The sequence below is a fragment of the Pholcus phalangioides genome, unplaced genomic scaffold (assembly GCF_987345545.1).
Source record: "Pholcus phalangioides strain wild (caught in Gottingen) unplaced genomic scaffold, Ppha-v1.0 ptg000017l_1, whole genome shotgun sequence".
NCBI classification, from domain to species: Eukaryota; Metazoa; Arthropoda; class Arachnida; order Araneae; family Pholcidae; genus Pholcus; species Pholcus phalangioides.
This window is the reverse complement of record NW_028301610.1, coordinates 11,442,092-11,459,930: the sequence shown is the minus strand read 5'-3', so window position 1 is coordinate 11,459,930 and position 17,839 is coordinate 11,442,092. Positions and strand designations below refer to the sequence as shown.

Below are 17,839 nucleotides of genomic sequence, written 5' to 3'. Positions count from 1 at the left end.
ACCTTTAAATTTATCTCATCCATAAAAATCAAAATGCTGAAAAAAGGTTCCCCTCTAAAAATTTATAAGCAACTACGTAGTACTGAGTGCACGTATGTGACGTCACAATAACTACGTAGTTACGTTTGCATATTTATACGTTGGATTGAACCAATTTATTTTCCCCCGCTGAAAATGTCTTGAAAGGGGCTCAGTCCGACCCAAGCAGGCAGGGCCTATTTCTCGCATGGGCAAACGGGGCACGCGTCCATCACCCACAAATATATTTAGAGTCCCAAAATTTGCCGACTTTTGTATTTTAGGCACCACCCACATTGCCCCGCCCCCACTGCGTATGTCTCTCCCTCAGCAATATGTACACGGACCCCGTAGTAATATTTGCCCTGAGGCCCGAACCTATGACTAACAGACCCTACAAACAAAGGGCCCCCGATTCTGGATGTTTGGCCTTCTGAACCATGTTTCTGAAACGGTAATGATTTTTGATCGCAATGGCACCAGCAAGACTATTATATCAATTTTTTGCAAGTTATGAGTGTTGCTACCGGGAGTAACAAACTGTCATCTTCTCGGTTTTTCTATGTACAATCAATTTAACTACATTTTTGAATTGGTCATAATTTTGTGATGAAAATGGCACCAAAACTATCTTTCCAAGAGCAAAATTGGCGAAGTTATTGCATTTTTAGCAATTTTAATAAATACCCTTGCCCAGAGAATGAGTGACCAAGAAAGTGCGCATGTAAATGTATTAGAGTGATGAGAGCAGGGCCGTCTTAAGAGTATCGTGGGGCCCCTTTGCCAAGTGATTTTTTCGGAGGCCCTACGAGACAAATTCTTGAAAACTTCAACTAGATCTCATTTTTGTGAGGCCCTTATTCGCTTGAGGCCCTCGGGCCGTCTCCGGTTGGGCCCCATACCTTAAGACAGCACTGGAGGAGAGCAACCCAGACTTAGCTCACATGCTTGCACACAGTCTATCAGAAAAGTTTGCAAGCATGTGAGTGACCAAAAGAGAGTGTGAACATATGAGTGACCAAAACAGTGTGCGATCATGTGAGTGGCCAAAGGAGTTACCTGCAGAGTGAAAGCCCAGATCAGTGAACGGACAAAATTATGACTTAGAAAGTGTGTAAGCATAAGAGTGAACTAGGGAACGAGGAACCAAGTCAATTAACGATCAAAAGAGTGACCAAGAAGGTGTTCAATCATGTGACTAAAACAGTGAGCAAGCATTGTAAGAATGTGACCGACCATTACAGTGTACAAGCATTGTAAGAATGTGACCGACCATTACAGTGTACAAGCATTGTAAGAATGTGACCGACCATTACAGTGTACAAGCATTGTAAGAATGTGACCGACCATTACAGTGTACAAGCATTGTAAGAATGTGACCGACCATTACAGTGTACAAGCATGTCAATGACCAAAAAAGTGACCTAGAACGCATGCAAGCATGTGAGTGACTTAGAATCCGTCCAGATCAGTAGGCAACTAAAAGTGTGACCTAAAGCGTGTGATGGTGCATGGCAGTGCCCTAGAGAGCTTAACCAGGTCAGTCACCGAAAATGACCAAAAAGTGTTGAAGCATGGTAGTGACCAAAATAGTGATGTTTCGAAACAAAGGCGTATTTCCGCGGGGGAAGCTAAGGGGGCTATAGTCAAAGGCGGCAATTTTGAAGAAGGAATTGTCAAGAAATTCAAACTTGAACGGGAGAAGGGCGGCAAAATTTGGGTAGCCCACGCGTGGCAAAACCATAAATCTTCCTCCTGCGTTCGCCCTTGAATGTCGAATCCCGTATATACGGGACATTCAGCAAATTCATGTTTCCCACGCTCACCCAATGTATTCGTATCGGAGCCCCTGGTGAGAACGAATGTTCGTGAAAATAATCAAGGTCCGTGTATCAGAAAGTACCGTTTTCATTGATTTAAGGAGGGCCCCCCCAGTCAAAAGTTTCGGCACATGGTTTCTTTTTCACTGTCCGGGGGGGACGAGAATTCGCAGCTGGGTTGACGGGGACAATAACGATGACTTCGTTTCTGGTTTGTTTGGCGCTGTTGGCGATTTTTTCTGTACAGATGAGATCGAAATCAGCGCCAATAATGTTAAGGGGGGGGGGGGGCGGCTTCTCTCGCGACCGTGTAGTATTTTCTGCGGAATTGTAGGTCGTGGAGCAGCAAGGTCATCAGGTTGTGTTTATGGGGGTGCTTAGCGAGCAAGTTAAAAGGGCGGCTAAAAGGTTTGAGCATGAGTGGCCTAGAGATAGTGCCGTCTTAATGCGTGGGCCCGGGGGCCTCAAGAAAAGAGGTTCCCCACAAAAATGAGATCTAGTTGAAAATATCTACACTTTACGAGGTAAGGCCTATAGAAAAACTACTTGGCCCGTGGGCCCTAATCCTCTTAAGACGGCCCTGCCTAAAGAGTGTGGAGTGCATGGGAATGACCTAAAGAATTTCCTAGAGAGCAAAGGTGACCTCGAGCATGTGAATGATAAAAAAGGCCTGTGCAAGTATGCTAATGACCAAAGACTACTGTGCCTAAAAGAATGACCTAGAGAGATCGGGTGGGTCAGTGAGTGACCTCGATCATGTGCAAGTAGCTGTGCGTTGCCCAAGAAATAAGCATCACTCGTGCCAACGGGGGCCCCCAATCAGGGCCTGTTTCTCGTATGGGCAAACAGGGCACCTGCCCAGGGCCCAAAATTAGATACGTTTGTATTTTAAGCACAGTCCACATGCTTCTTTCCCCGAGTACGCCTCTGCGTCAAGGATGACTGCATATAAGGGGCCCAAAAATTAATATTCACCTAGGGGCTCGACCTTATGAAGAACAGGTCCTGACCCCAATAAATGAGAACTTTTTTAAACTTATTTCTTTCCAAATCTCATGTTACTCTTGTCAATTCGATGCAGTGCCCTGTAATACCACAAAATATATTTTTGAAGGGGGCCCTGGGCTCGTTAACACAGAATCGACTCGTGCGTGTATCTAGCAAGTACTTTCTACACTGTGTGTACGGCCCCAAAGTTACTGTCTATTCTGTACGTGCAGTCCCAGAAAGTTCCAAGGGGACTCTGGGTCCGGAAGCTCGTTAACACAACACTGACTAGTGCGTGTATCTACATAGTAAGTACTGTTTACACTATACGTACGAGCCCCAGAAAATCCTAAGCCGCTCTTTCCCTCCTGGAGACCCGTGAACGGGGTTGGCTAGCGATCTGTGATGGTGCTGATTAGGGCTGGCTCAGGGCCCGCCTTCTCGTGAGGGGCAGTCGTTTCGTTTCTCGCCGTGATTGGCGCTACGGCTTTTCTGTGTTGTGTGTCGCCCCCTGGCAGCTGGATCGTTAGCCACACCAGGCCCTTTCAATTGGCTAGACTCGATTCCCAACCGGAGACTGATATCTTACAATGTTTTACATCGCAAGAACTCCACAATCAGTGTAATTTTCAAATACCGTGAATGTATTTTGTATGCTCGTCCTCCCAGCTTTGATCAGCCCCCCATCCCACTCAAATTCCTATCGGACAAGTAATTTTCTTGAGGCCGTCTTAAGAGCATCATGGGGGGCCCCAGGCCAATTCATTTTTCTGAGGCCCCTACCCGATTAGAAATGATTGCTTGTTAATTAACATGCTTAATCTCGAAAATCTCAACGAGATCTCATTATCACGAGGCCCCTTTCTGCACTTGAGACCGCTGGGTCATGCCTAGGTAAGCTCAAGAGTCAAGACCACTGCTCTTACATACCAGGTAGTATCATCCTGCCAATTAACACACATTTCCTGGAAAATCATCGTACCTGATGAGCATGCTGCAGCTGGGACCCTGCGCTAGGATCTTTGACGGGCCCTATGATCAGATTTTCACGGCCTACTATAGTGAATTTATATAGCGTGAAAAACTAAAATCTGATAATCGTTCTGGGCCTCCGTGTTGGAGCCCCATTCTTGCGGGGCAATGAGCCCACTATGCTTCTTCCTAAGGCGCCATAACAATACTGGGATTAAAAATTTCAGCTTATTGGCCCAGTTCCAAAATTTTAGGGGAGGGAAGGGCTTACCACTGGCCCATGTGTTTGTGGTTGATTATAAAAATTAGATAAAGGGAGTGCTCTGTTGTCTCAAACCCTCCTACAAAGAGCCTTCCTAAAATTTAGGCCTTCTAGAAATCGTACAAAAATTGACAGGGGGCCCCCTGCTGGACAGTTTCAGTCCTTTAACGAATGGCAACTCAGCTATATTCTGTCTATTGTGTAAAATTCTCAATACAGAGTGGCTGGTAACTATTCTTTGTAAAACTTGCCCACTTAGGAGGGTCACACAGAGGAAGATGACCAATTGAAGAGGACCCTTGGGTCCTTATTCTGACATATGCGACCAATTATGCATAAGTCCGACAAGGATGGCTACTAGTCACCAGGGTTTTTCAATGCCTTTTCGGAACTAATTTTAAATGAGGATTTTGGATGAATACAATGCTGGTATTCGAATAGGGGGCCGGATAGTAAAAACGGTAAAGTTTGCGGATGACTTCGCTCTATTGGGAGAATGCCTGGCAACGTTGACGAGACTACTCTCGAGGATTAACCGCAACGTCCAGAAGTACGGGATGAAAATAAATATAAGCAAAACGAACAATGCCAATGGACAAGAAACCACATTACAAAAGGTTTTTAACAACTGGCTGTTGCGAAGATGAATTTTTGGAAAGAGAAAATTTAACTGCCTTTGCGTGGAATCGAGCCCACGTCTTTTCACTTTCCGGGTGAATGCCCTAGACCAGTGTTTCTCAACCGGCGGGCCCTGAAATTAGTCAAACCGGGTCGTGAATGATTCACTGTTTCATTTTGCTCCATTTGTTGCTCATTAGTCGAGTGGATGACTGGATCTTCCACTCACAAAAAAAGAAATCAACCGGACGGCGGGCTTTCAAAGGTTGAGAACCACTGCCCTAGACTAAAAAGGCAACGCATCTCTCAATCTTTCCTTGGAGCTCGTAGCGGAGAGTGACGTCATCCTTGCATAAATCGCCATCTAGTGGCAGCGTCAGCAGTTGTGAGCTTGGCCCGAGTCAGGTCCGACCGTCCATGTACGGTCCCGTTCAGTGCACGCGAGCTCCAAGGAAAGATAGAGAGATTCGTTGCCTTTTTAGTCTAGTGGCCTAGGGCGTTCACCCGGAAAGTGAAAGGACGTGGGTTCGATCGTTCGAGGCAGTTGAATTTTCTCTTTTCCCAAAAATTCATCTTCGCAACAGCCAGTTGTTAAAAACCTTCGTATGGTAGCGGAGAGTGACGCTATCCTTTGCATAAGAAACCTCATCGCTTCACGACAAAAATCAAAAGTCAACAAGTAACATCGTTTAAATACTTGGGCGGCTTGATCACGGAAGATGGCTACTGCAGCAATTACAAGATCTAGAATCGCCCTTGCTAAACAAGAATTCCGCGCTAAACAAGGATTGTTAACGAACAAAAGCTTCCCAATTAAACTACGAAAACGCCTGATTAAGGTATATGTGTGGTCCACCGCACTATACGGATCAGAGTTCTGGGGATGCACCACCTTCTGATTCTTAATAAGAATCCGCTTCTTAACTAAAGATCGAATATATACTGTAGTTAAGAATCGAGAGAGAATTTAGCTACCACATTCTTCACTAAGAATCGAGTTAAGAACCGAGGCCATCCACCCACTTCTTAGCTCGATTCTTAGTAAAAAATTTTGTCTCACACGCGAGATAACGTAAATTCATTTATTAATAGAAGTTTTTACGATTCATATTTTAAAAAATGAAAAAAAAGATTCAACAGATGCATTTTTATTTCCGAATAAGGAATTCGTCAGACTTTTTAAGTTATCGAAAAGTTATCTGAAGTTATCATCTGTGTGTGTGTGGGGGAAGAGTTAAAGTTGTTAAAGAGTTAAGTTGCGTGGAGTCTATATGTTGATAATAGTGATAAAAATATCGGATCATTTCGATAAAGTTTGGTAAATTTTACTACATTCATCACATTTATGCATATTTTTCAATTTTTCAATCCAGAAATATCATGATCGACGGGGTCGTAAATACAACTTTTTCCATATTATGGAAACTTGTAGATTTGAAATTTTTTATTAGTTTAAAACTTGGGAGGAAATTGAATTTCTCCCACAAAATATGTGAGATGAGGGGGGGCGGGGTCATTCAAGTATTACGTCAGCATCGATGGAGGGAGGGGGGGGGTTGGAATAATTCTTACGTCATCAACCATCCTTTATAAAAATAAGAGATATTCTTAATGGCATCTTACTGGGTGTACCAAGAACGAGAAGAACCCTTCGCTAGTTTGGGGGCACCTGAACTAACATTCTTCCTATTGAACCACTTTAGCGATCTCGAAATGTCCCGATGATCCTTCAAGTGAGCTGGAAATGTGTCGGGCCGCTTAAAGTGCTGCGAAACCGTGTCGCGCGTCACTCAAATGATCTGTAACCATTGGCGTAGGCAAAAGGGGGGTTTTGGGGTTCTAATCCGATCCAAGATTATAGTGTTATTTTGCAGGAAAGAACGTAACCCCCTCAGAAGGGAAAAAATCTGAAACACCCCCCCCCTCCACTGGAGAAAATTCTGCGTACGCCCAGGGACGCAACTAGGGGGGGGGGGGGGACAGGCGGATCTCGTGCCCCGGCCGCTAGACCCGAGGGAGCGCAAATTTCATTCTGAAACCTTTTTCAACATTACAAGGCGTCAAAATGCGCCCTTGCCCCGGGTGACCAAGCATCTAGTTGCGGTCCTGCGTACGCCTATATCTGTAACTATGCCGTTGATCACTTAAATACTCTGGAATTGCACGACGAATCACTTAAGCGACCTGTAAATGTGCCACTTGGTTCATTTTCACCAAAATCAGGTTTGAGGTGGCGGACCACAGATCTCCCCGAGGGCCACAAGTTTGACATTTGTGGCTTAGAGGGTGGGTCGCAATGAATTTCTTAAAGAAAATATTTTGTGTTCCCAACTTCGATGCTATTTAAAGGCTAACAGAAATTGATTATAACAACATAAAGGTATTTTCTTCCCAAATTAAATTTGTTTTCAAATATTTTTTGCATCATCGGGAGGGTGGCATGAGCCCCACTATGCCCCCGCGCACGTATCCGATTCTAATGAGTTAGGAGGGGGGCGCTGACGAAAATTTGCTGACAAGGGGGGGGGGGGTTGAAAGTCAAAAATAGCTAAAATTCTGCTGACGTAATACTTGAATGGCCCCTAAAGCTCTAATCAGCCGAAATATCATGGTACATAAATTAAAAATCATTACTAACCTGCTGCTGCGTTTGGTTTTTTTTCACACGCTTCGGTGCATGTAAAAAAGCCAACATTACACAAGCGATGTCCATTTTCACTATTGATGTATTATCTGATCACCTATTTTTATTCGGCCACGAAGCAGCTATGCAGTACATGCACAGTACCACGTTCATTTCGCCATGAAAATTAATTTAAAGAAACATGAAGCACATATTATAAAAATTATTGTTAATCTTGTAATGTTAGCTTCACTTACATACATGATGTAAACACAACGATGACTCATTTATCGCATTAACCATGGTTTGACGATTATGCGTAATGACCTACAAATGTGATGGATTCACGCCGTATGAACAAAATTTATCAAACTTACCGAAATGGCCGGGTGATTATTCACATAATAGCAGCTCTTTATCACTTTCACCGTAACATAGTCCTTCATTACGGAGGGTGGCAGGGATCCATCCCCGTGAACGTGAAATGAGTATTTGATTCGAATCATATCGGATGATTAAGTATGAATATGTTTGTTTTTTACTGCAGCATGTTAAAATATGTATTTATCATTTGTTCTCCAACCATATTCACATTTCCTTAAATAATCTCCGCCATTTTTTCAGGCTAGCGTCGCTCTAAAATTCCTTTTCCTCTCCCCATCTTGTTACCAACACGTTGTTGTTAATTTTTAGCTGGGTGCTGATTGGTCAGTGGCGAAATTCCCCAAAAAGGGAAATTTTTTGGTCCTCGCTCCAGTATGTGGGGGCGTTAATTGAGGGTTATGCAAATTTCGCCACCTTTATCCCATTTTCGCCCTTCTTGGCCACTCATTCCTCAAATCTGCCTCCCCCTCTGAACTTTCCGTCCTGGGCTACATACAGCCCGCTGACCCTCCTGTAAATACGTCACTGGGCCCATGCTTAGGAACCCGTCGGCTTTCTCTATCTGGGAGCCCGTACAGAACATCGTGACCATGTCGTTAGTTGTATAAATTCTTAGAATTCGAGTAGTCATTAAACCCTGGTGCTCGCGAACGACTAACAAATTATAGTCGACGCTCGATATAACGACCCCCCCTTGTCCCATCGATGTTATATTGGGAGGGTCGTTATAACGGAAGTAAAATATGATATAGTCGTTCTCTATCAAAACATTTGGAACTTATCCTACCGGTTGTTGTAATGGAATGGTCGCTATAACGAGCGTCGACTGTACTATGTTAGAGTTATTAGAGGGAAGGGACGATCGCCTCCCTCAAGAGCTGTATAATATTGGATAAATTGGTCTCGGGGATCCTCACCCTCAGTCTCTTACTTATGGTGGTCATGCATATAGATATTTCGGATGGCCGCAAAATATCCTAGGCCTGGTAGAGAAGGGAGGGGGCTGTAGGAGTCCGGGGCGAGTCTTTTGAATAATCGAAAAACACGGAAGCGTACACGAAAATCAATTTCAATATTTTATTATAATTTTAGATCTAAACACTGCTTTATACAGCATAAAAATCTCACCGAGCTATAGATCCAGACCCGCCGCGCTACGCAACTTCAACTCACTTCAAAAACAAGTTTTGACATGTGTGTGGACTGCGTGGGGTAGGCCCTACGGTCGATTTTACGACGCGTCCGGAAAATTCACCGACAACAATTCACCGCCGGAAAATTTACCGACCAACAATTCACCAAATGGAAAATTCACCGACATCAGTCAACACCTCCTAGAGATAGAAGACCTCCGCACTCTGCTTGTGAGGTCAAGTAAGTAGTCCATTTGCCCTCTCAGAATATTCAGGGAAAAAAAATTCTCATGCCAGTGTCATCGTTGTGAGAAAAAGAAATGATCGGGCTCAGAGAGAATTGGCGATTTCTATGCTCCACGTCCAATCACTATGCGGTATTTGTGAGCCAATCAGGGAGATTCTACGCCAAAATAAGAAGAAACGAAATAGGATGCTGTGGTTCAAAATGTAGCAAACTTGCTTGGTAGTCTGAATGACGTTTATGGCAAACAGTGCAGAGGCCTTCTATCTCTAGGAGGTGTTGCATCAGTTCGACGTGAGTGAATGAATGATCGAGTGAGCAAGTGAACGAGCGAGTGAATGAATGAGTGAAACCAGCCTGTCACTAGAGCTAACTCACTCTCGCTCACTCACTCACAAGGGGGTCACTCAGTAAATCCCTAGGTAGCTCATTCCGTCACTCACTGACCAGGTCGCTCATTATATCACTCTCTTACTAGGTCGCTCATTATATCACTCTCTTACTAGGTCACTCACTTACTTCATAGGCTACTCACTCAATGTCGCTCACTATGCCACTCGATCACTCTCTGTGTAGGCTGTTCACTCATTTGATCTCTATGTCACCCACCTACTTACTAGGTCGCTCATTTTCTCATTCAGTCACTAGGTCTCTCATTCTATCATTCAGTCACTAGGTCTGTCATTCTATCATCAACTCATTAGGTTGCTCACTCTGTTGTACACTCAATCACCTGCTCGCTCACTCTGTTACTCTCTGACTAGGTCACTCTCGCACCAGGTAAGTACTTACTCACTAGGCCACTCATACTATCACTCACTCACTCATACTATCACTCACTCACTCAGTAGATCCCTCACTCATCATGACACTCATTCACTACATCGTCCTCTCACTCACCAAGTCGCTTACTCTATTTCTAGGTGCTCACTCTGTCACTCACTCAGTTTGCTCATTCACCAAACCTAACCACTTTCCCCCGACTCACTCACTCGGTCATTTCTCGCTCACTTTTTGGCTCACTGACTCGTATCGAACTGTTGTCGGTGAATTTTCCCAGCTGTGAATTTTCCGTCGATGAATTGGTGGCGAATGCATGGTGGTGAATTGTGGTCGGTGAATTTTCCGTAAACCTTACAGTACACATAGTCAACCCCGTAAAACCGGTTTTGCGCTGCTCAGAATCGCGTAGCGTGGCAGGTGTTGAACCCGGCTGCGTTATTCCATCCTATACATGGGATTTTAACATGGGGTTACGCTCATTGGGCAAGATCACTATTACGTCACTAAGAGACGAGGCGGGGCTAAAGAGGCAAGAGATTTAAATGCTTTAGTATACAGTATAAGTCACGGTAAATGAGATAAATCTGTGTTTTGTATAATTGCCAATCGTCTCCATTAAATTTGATAAATTTATCACTTTTACCGGTGATTATGCATAATACGCACAAGCATCGGTCGTAAATTTGATAAATACTAAAAGAATTATCATTTTTACGGATGATTATACATAATAATCCAGCGTACCTGGTAAAAGTTGATAAATATTTTATCGTTTTTACTGGTGATTATGCATAATATCCTAGTGTAATTGAATTAATTTGATAAATATGAAAAAAAACCTCCCAAATGCGTCTAGTATGTTTGACTTATCCCGATGTAAAGGGGTGTCACGACCCCTCAAGTCGATTATTCATAATCATCACCGGTAAAAGCGATAAATTTATCAAACTTACGGAGACGATTGGCGATTATGTATAGCAACCGATTTATCACATTTATTGTAACATATCTACTCTAAAGCATTTCGAACTTCTTGCACCTTTAGCCCCCCTGCCTTGTCTTTTTATTGACGTAATAGTGACCTCGGCCAATGAGAGTAACCCGATGTTAAAATCCTATGGGTAGAATGGAATGACGCAACCCGGCTTTACATTCATTGCGATTGTTGGTAATTATTTTATTCGAGTTTTGATTATCATTTCAGCAATCAGTGAAATCAGAGCGAGTCCAAATCCTCCTCCAAGTAGAACCAAAGCAGTTAAAATATCTTGTAAATTCAATGCTTCGAATGGAGTTTCTTTGGCTTGGCTGCAAAGATCGTAACTTAATGAAGCTTTCCTCAGGCCATGCGTTTGGAGTGACCCTTCCATGAATTTCCTCACCCTGAATATATAAAACACAATCAACATTCTCAACATGTGTGATGCATACCACATAATGCACATTACATTTTATTCCATATAGACGGAGATACGGGGGGGGGGGGGCCCAGCGTCAACCACCTACGTTTCTACGGACTTTTTGCCCATCCTGTATACACATATACGGTGGCAACGGGAAAAGTCCAGTGGCAAAGTTCTGGCGTTCATTCATTCATTCATATCACTCAAGTGGTCCGTGGTCCAGTTACAGACCCACATAAGTGATTTGCGGCACATTTACAGATTACTCAATTATGGTATATTGTCATGTTCTTACCAAGGGTGCTCAACCTTTATGAGAATGTGGGCCACTTCATTGGTTTGAACGTGCCGCGGGCCACTTAATTCATCTGCAACCACGCCACCGGTCACTTGAGTGATCTGTGAATATGCCGCAGATCACTTACGTGATCTGGAACTGGACCACGGGCCACTTGAGTGATCTGACTGAATGAATGTACGCCATAACTTTGCCACTGGACTTATCCCGTAGCCCGTGACAAAGTTCTGGCGTTCATTCATTCATTCAGACCCCTCAAGTGGCCCATGGCCCAGGTCCTGATCACTCAAGTGACCGGTGGCGTGGTTCCAGATCAGTTAAGTGGTCCGCGGACGTTCAAACCAATGAAGTAGCCTCCATAGGCGTACGCAGAATTTTCTCGAGGGGAGGGGGTTTACGTTTTTCCCTGTAAAATAATACTACAATCTTGGCTCAAGGGGGACCCCCCCTTTGCGTCCGCCAATGAGTGGCCCACATTCATGGCTCCCACATCCTGGAGCAGGGTCCCCAGGCCAGGATCTTATGCGCAGGGCCGTCTTAAGAGCATCATGAGCCCCCGGGCCAAGTGGTTTTTCTGAGACCCTACCTGGTAAATTCTAGAAAATTTTAACCAGATCTCATTTTTGTGAGGCCCCTGTACTCTTGAGACCCTCCTTGCCCGGGTTGGCCCCTGCGTTAAGACGGCACTGCTTATGCGTGCCCCCGACCAGACTTTCACGGGCCCCCTTTATGATAAATTTACAGCGTGAAAAACAAAAAATGGTGAAAATCGTCCCGGGCTTCAGGGCTGGAGTTTTGTCAGCCCACCCCTTGTGGGGGCCATGCCCACATTTTCATAAAAGTTGAGCACCCTTGGTATATAACATGCCAATGCATCAGAAATTTGGTAGAGAAATTATTATAGTTTTAAGGCTTTTTTGCGGCATGCGGGATCGTTATTTGAAATGTGATGCATCACTTGCAGTGGAATAATTACAATAATAATAGTAATTAATAATAATCATTAATTATACTTCTTGTTGAACAGCTTCTTGGCGAATTTTCTAGCCCCTTTTCTGAACGCAAATGCCAGATACTTGGAACATTCGGAAATGGCCGAGATCCGAATGCGGCATTTTCCAGTCTTCTCGAAGCGTTGTCCGACAGTGGTCATCGCAAATTGTTTCTCCATCACGAAGACGTGGGTACCAGCTTCAACTTGGTCCAGCATGGTTTCGAGCATCGCTGTTTTTGGTGCTATCACATTGGGTGCCATCCTATTCCATAGCCAATTGTAATCCGTCTGAAATGGACAAAAAAAAAAAAAAAATGATTCCGTAATTTTTACGCACCCTCGAGGCAGAGGCCATTCGCGATCGCACCGGGCAGTAAAACTGGATTTTGATGCAGTTGAGGCCGCGCACATAGCGAGGCGACTACGAGGTGAGGGGAGTGCATAATAGAGGCGAGCGACGGATGTAACAATGGTATGGTTTTGTTCTACGCCGCACGTACTCTCTCGAGTAAGCGAGACAAAATAGACCAGGCGTCTTCGACCTGTCGCTCGCGAGCACCGCGGGATTCTCTGAAGTACCCAGAGTGCTCGACGCTCGTGTCCGATTTCGTGCTCGCGAGCACTCTTGATCAACGTTCGAAGTAAACACCTCCTACAAATTGCACTGAAGGATTGAAATCGTCGCGATTTCATGCATTATTGGTATGTCAAACTTGCCGTTAAGGGGTGCTCTTCTTTTGATGACTGGTACAAGCAGTGCTCACGACTAGAAAAAGGTTGAAGACCTCTGTAATAGACCATAGACACCGGAATTCGGGAGGGGCTGAGGCTGTTTGAGCCCCCCAACAAACTTTGTGAAAGGAGTTACCCCCCCCCCCCCCAATTATTAATGAATACACAATGCAACGAACCGCACCTTCCCCATGGGCGGAGATACGGAGTTCTCCCCCCCCCCCCCAGCGTCAAAGGTAGGGTCCACTGATCTAATGTATAGTTGACCCTGCTTATAACGTTTTTCAAGAAACCGTCATGGAAAAACGGGAAATCTTAATGAGAATTAGAGTTGAGAGACACGAAAATGACGTTCTAAGTAAGAACGTTATAAGCGGGATCGACTGTTTATACCTATATATGAATGGACATCATCATCACGCTCCTTTCCCCAGACTTTCAAGTCTATCTCCGCCCATGACCTTTCCCCTTCCTGCATACGGGCTTGGAACTCGTATATAGGCTGGTTTACGGAAATTTCGCCCCGGAGAGACATTTCGCCCAAACATTCCGCTCTGACATGTCTGCAACTGACCGTGTTAGTGACTTAGTGAGTGGGTGAGGGACCATATGAGTGATTGACCGATATTTTATCGATTTTACAGTATTAGTGACCATTTTAGTGACCACGTGAGTGATCAAGTGTGTGACCACATGAGTGATCAAGAGTGTGACCATATGGGTGATCAAGTGTGTGATCACATGAGTGATCAAATGTGTGGCCATATGAGTGAGTGGGTGAGTGAACAAGTGCGTAAACATAGGAGTGTGTGATCACATGAGTGATCAAATGTGTGGCCATATGAGTGAGTGGGTGAGTGAACAAGTGCGTAAACATAGGAGTGTGTGAGTGAACAAGTAAACGTAAGGAGTGACCAAGTGAGTGTGGTCACTCATGCAGTCACTAATTTTATGACTCATACGGTCACTCACATGGTCAATCACTTGGTAACTCATATGGTCAGGCACTTTGTCACTCATATTATCACTCACCCACTTATATGGCCATTCATATGATCACTCACCCACTTATATGGTCACTCATATAATCACTCACCCACTTATATGGTCACTCATATAATCACTCACCCACTTATATGGTCACTCATACGGCCACTCAATCAATCACTTGGTCACTCACACAGTCAGTCACTTACCTAGTCACTCACACATTCAGGGCAGGTCCGGGGCGAAATTTCCGGGCACGAAATGTACTGGGGTGAAATGACGGGGTGTTGAAATTTCCGGATCCGTGTAGGCCTACGGGATGACAGGCAACTTCCACCCCCTCCCTAATGTTTTCTTCATGTTGGCGCCCCTGCAATAGTCCCTTCTCTCTTCTCGAATGAGCCCCTGATTCTTGACAGGACGCCATTCCGAGATTTTTTTTTATTTTCCCAGATCAGCATAATACTGATGCTCGAACGGAGGAAAATATTCGTGGTGCTAGTTAATTAATTGATCCGGCCCATGGGCCAGAACCCCGCCCCTCCCTATATTTGCCACCCCATCTCTATAATACCTATAGAAATATTGGATTTTAGCCCTCCCAATATTTCTATAATAACTTCACGCCTATGCTTTGCGCGTACGAAAATTGGACACAAGCTTCGAGTTACCTTGGGTGTTCCATTGAGCACCGAGGTGCTCGGGAGTAACAGGTTGAAGATTTTCTGTCCTAAAAAAATCTCGTAAACGCTGCTGCTGGTCTCTAATTTGCTCAAAGAGCAAAATCCGTAGCTCTCGCTTCACCCTTACCCAGGGCCTGTTTCTCATAAGTTTGGGCCCTGGGCAAACAATTTTTGGGGTCCCTCTTTTTTTTGAGACACAGGCGTACGTAGAAAGAGAGGGGCATGAAGGGGCCCCTACGTCCCGGCAGGACGATAAAAAAAAAATTAAAAATATTTTTTGTTAATATTTCTGTAATAAATTAAACGCCAATTTTGGTGCCCTGGGCACGTGTTCCGTTTGCCCATGCGCGGAGCAGACACTTCCCTTACCTTCCTGCAGTGTCGTCACCTGGGCACGGCCCGGGGGCCTCAAGAGAAGAGGGGGCCTCACAAAAATGAGATCTGGCTAAAATTTGCTAGATTTTACCAGGTAGGGCCTCAGAAAAATCACTTGGCCCGGGGGCCCATGATGTTCTTAAGACGGCCCTGTCTTCCTGGTATTTGGAATTGAAGAAATATATCATGTATGCTCAACCCATAGTCCGCGGTTCAAATGTGGCCCCAGGGCCGTCTTAAGAGCAACGTGGACCCCCGAACCAAGTAATTTTTCTGAGACCCTACCTCGCAAATTCTCGAAAAATTCAACTACTTCTCATACACCCGTGACCTCAAACATACATTTATGAAAACGAACTAAGCGGCACATTCCCAGATCACTTGAGTGACCCGCAGCACATTCCTTCCTACATCACTCAAGTGACCGGCGATTTATTTACAAATCACTTAAGCAGGGCCGTAACTAGGATTTTTGCCGCCTCCACAAGTTTGAAATTCGATAATTTTATAACACACGGTGTTCTTTATTCCCACCTAAATTTTGCCGCCCCCCTAAATTTTGCTGCCCGGGGTATATAGTTGCCCCATTGCCCCCCCCCCCCACTAGTTCCGGCCCCGACTTAAGTGACTTGCGGCGTATTTACAGATCCAAATCACATTTATAGATCACTCAAGTGACTTGGGCCACATTCACAGATCACTTTCGTAATCCGCGTTACAGTTCCACATCACTTGAATGGTCCGCAGCACACTTAGAGATCACTTAAAAAGTCCGCGACACATTTCCAGATTAATTAAGTGGCCCGCGACTTGCTTTCAATCCAATAAATTGGGCGGCACTCCAAAAAGGTTGAGCACCCTTGTAATCGATATTAAACGTGTTTCATGGAGCACTTAGTGTCCTCTATGGGGCTTAAGGGAAAGTGAAAGTTACTACGAATGATATGGCAGCCTAGCGCCATCTAATGGGCAACAAAAAGAAGATAATAGTTGTAATTACTCTGCATTAGGTTTCAATCCATTTGTACATGTCCCGCTTTGCTACAGATGACCACGTGCCCCACATCCTGTATCAGGACCCCCCCCCCCCTAGACCAGCCAGGACTATAGTGAACTTACAGCATGAGAAAACAGAAAATGATGAGAATCGCTCCGGGCCCTGTCAATCTTTGTGGGGACTGTGCAGAGATTGCAATAGTCATTGTTTATGATCGGGTACCAGGGCCACTACCACAGGAAGAAGAGTTCTTTCCTGGGGACCCCGAGATCACCTTTTTTTATTTTAATTTTTTTAAATTATAAATTCTGATCCGAAATCCACGATGTTTTACCAGCATTAAATTTATAGTGTAAAAAAGAAACACAATTAGTGGCCCCCCGTACCCCCCTAGAGCAGGCATCTTCAACCCGTTACTCGCGAGCACTACGGTGCTCCCTAAAACACCCAGAGTGCTCGATGGTCATGTCCAATTTCGTGCCCGCGAGCACTGTTGATCAACGTTCCAATTAAACACCCTGTACAAATTGCATTCAAGGATTAAAATCATCCTGATTTCATGAATTCGTATGTTAAACTTACCACAAGGGTACTCTTCTTTTGATGATGGGTACAGGTAGTGCTCGCGGCTAGAGAAAGGTTGAAGACCTCTGCCCTAGAGAAAAAGCCGTGTCACATCAGGAACATTTTTATTTAGAAAGAAAGGGAGTGGTGTTCACATGTAAATCAGCTTACACACACACACACAATGTACATATAGAGTATATTATATTGCACCTTCTATTCACAAAGTTTTTGTAAAACCGCAGAGCCATAACAACGCAGGGCAACCCATGGGACCCTGAGCTTCGGTGGTCCCCAGGTAGACTAATTATATGTTGAAATTTTAAAATTCAGGGCACACACAAGTGTTATTGAAGTGTTTCAGTGGCAGAGAACCACGCAGTGCCGTCTTAACGCACGGGGCCCACCCAGGCACCACCCGTGGGTCTCATGACAATGAGATCAGTTAAAGGTTTTCCAGATTAGGCATGTATATCTGTAAGCATACATTTCTGGATCCGCTCAGAAAAATACCTTTACCCGGGAGCCCATCATGCACTTAAGACGGCCTTGAGACCACAAATAATCCAGCCGATTCCGAATTTGTCTCTCAGGGTAGCTATGGCTGATCAAATCAGTTTCAATATTTACTGGGCACCCCTCGTATTAACCAACACAAAATTTTCTAGAATATCTATGGTCGAACATCTGAAATATTTTCTGGAATATCTGAGAGGTCGATCCATATGAAACGAAGTTAGGACAGCTATGAATCCCCTGCTTGAGGAAGCAGTTGCGTATTTGTAGTCATTACTGGTCAATAGATGTTCCTAGTTGTCCAGGGCACCGCTGGAACAGCTATGCTTGAAGCGTAACGACGTTGGTGCAAAAGAAAATAGCACGAAACGGATAGAAAAGTGTTTTCAAGTGTGGTGAGGTTTCTGTAAGAGAAACAATCAACAGCAGCTGGAACTCACCGTCAC

The 17,839-nt window shown here is 44.6% G+C and overlaps 1 protein-coding gene across 1 annotated transcript; it reads right to left on the bottom strand.

Annotated features, from left to right (window-relative positions):
- Positions 1-11,016: 11,016 nt before the first annotated feature.
- Positions 11,017-12,800, bottom strand: LOC149072374 (uncharacterized). Its single transcript, XM_089246794.1, has 2 exons — positions 12,559-12,800; positions 11,017-11,227 (listed from the first exon to the last, which is right to left on the bottom strand). Exons 1-2 carry the CDS (start codon positions 12,798-12,800, stop codon positions 11,017-11,019), a joined length of 453 nt encoding a protein of 150 aa, XP_089102920.1.
- Between the last annotated feature and the right edge of the window lie 5,039 nt (positions 12,801-17,839).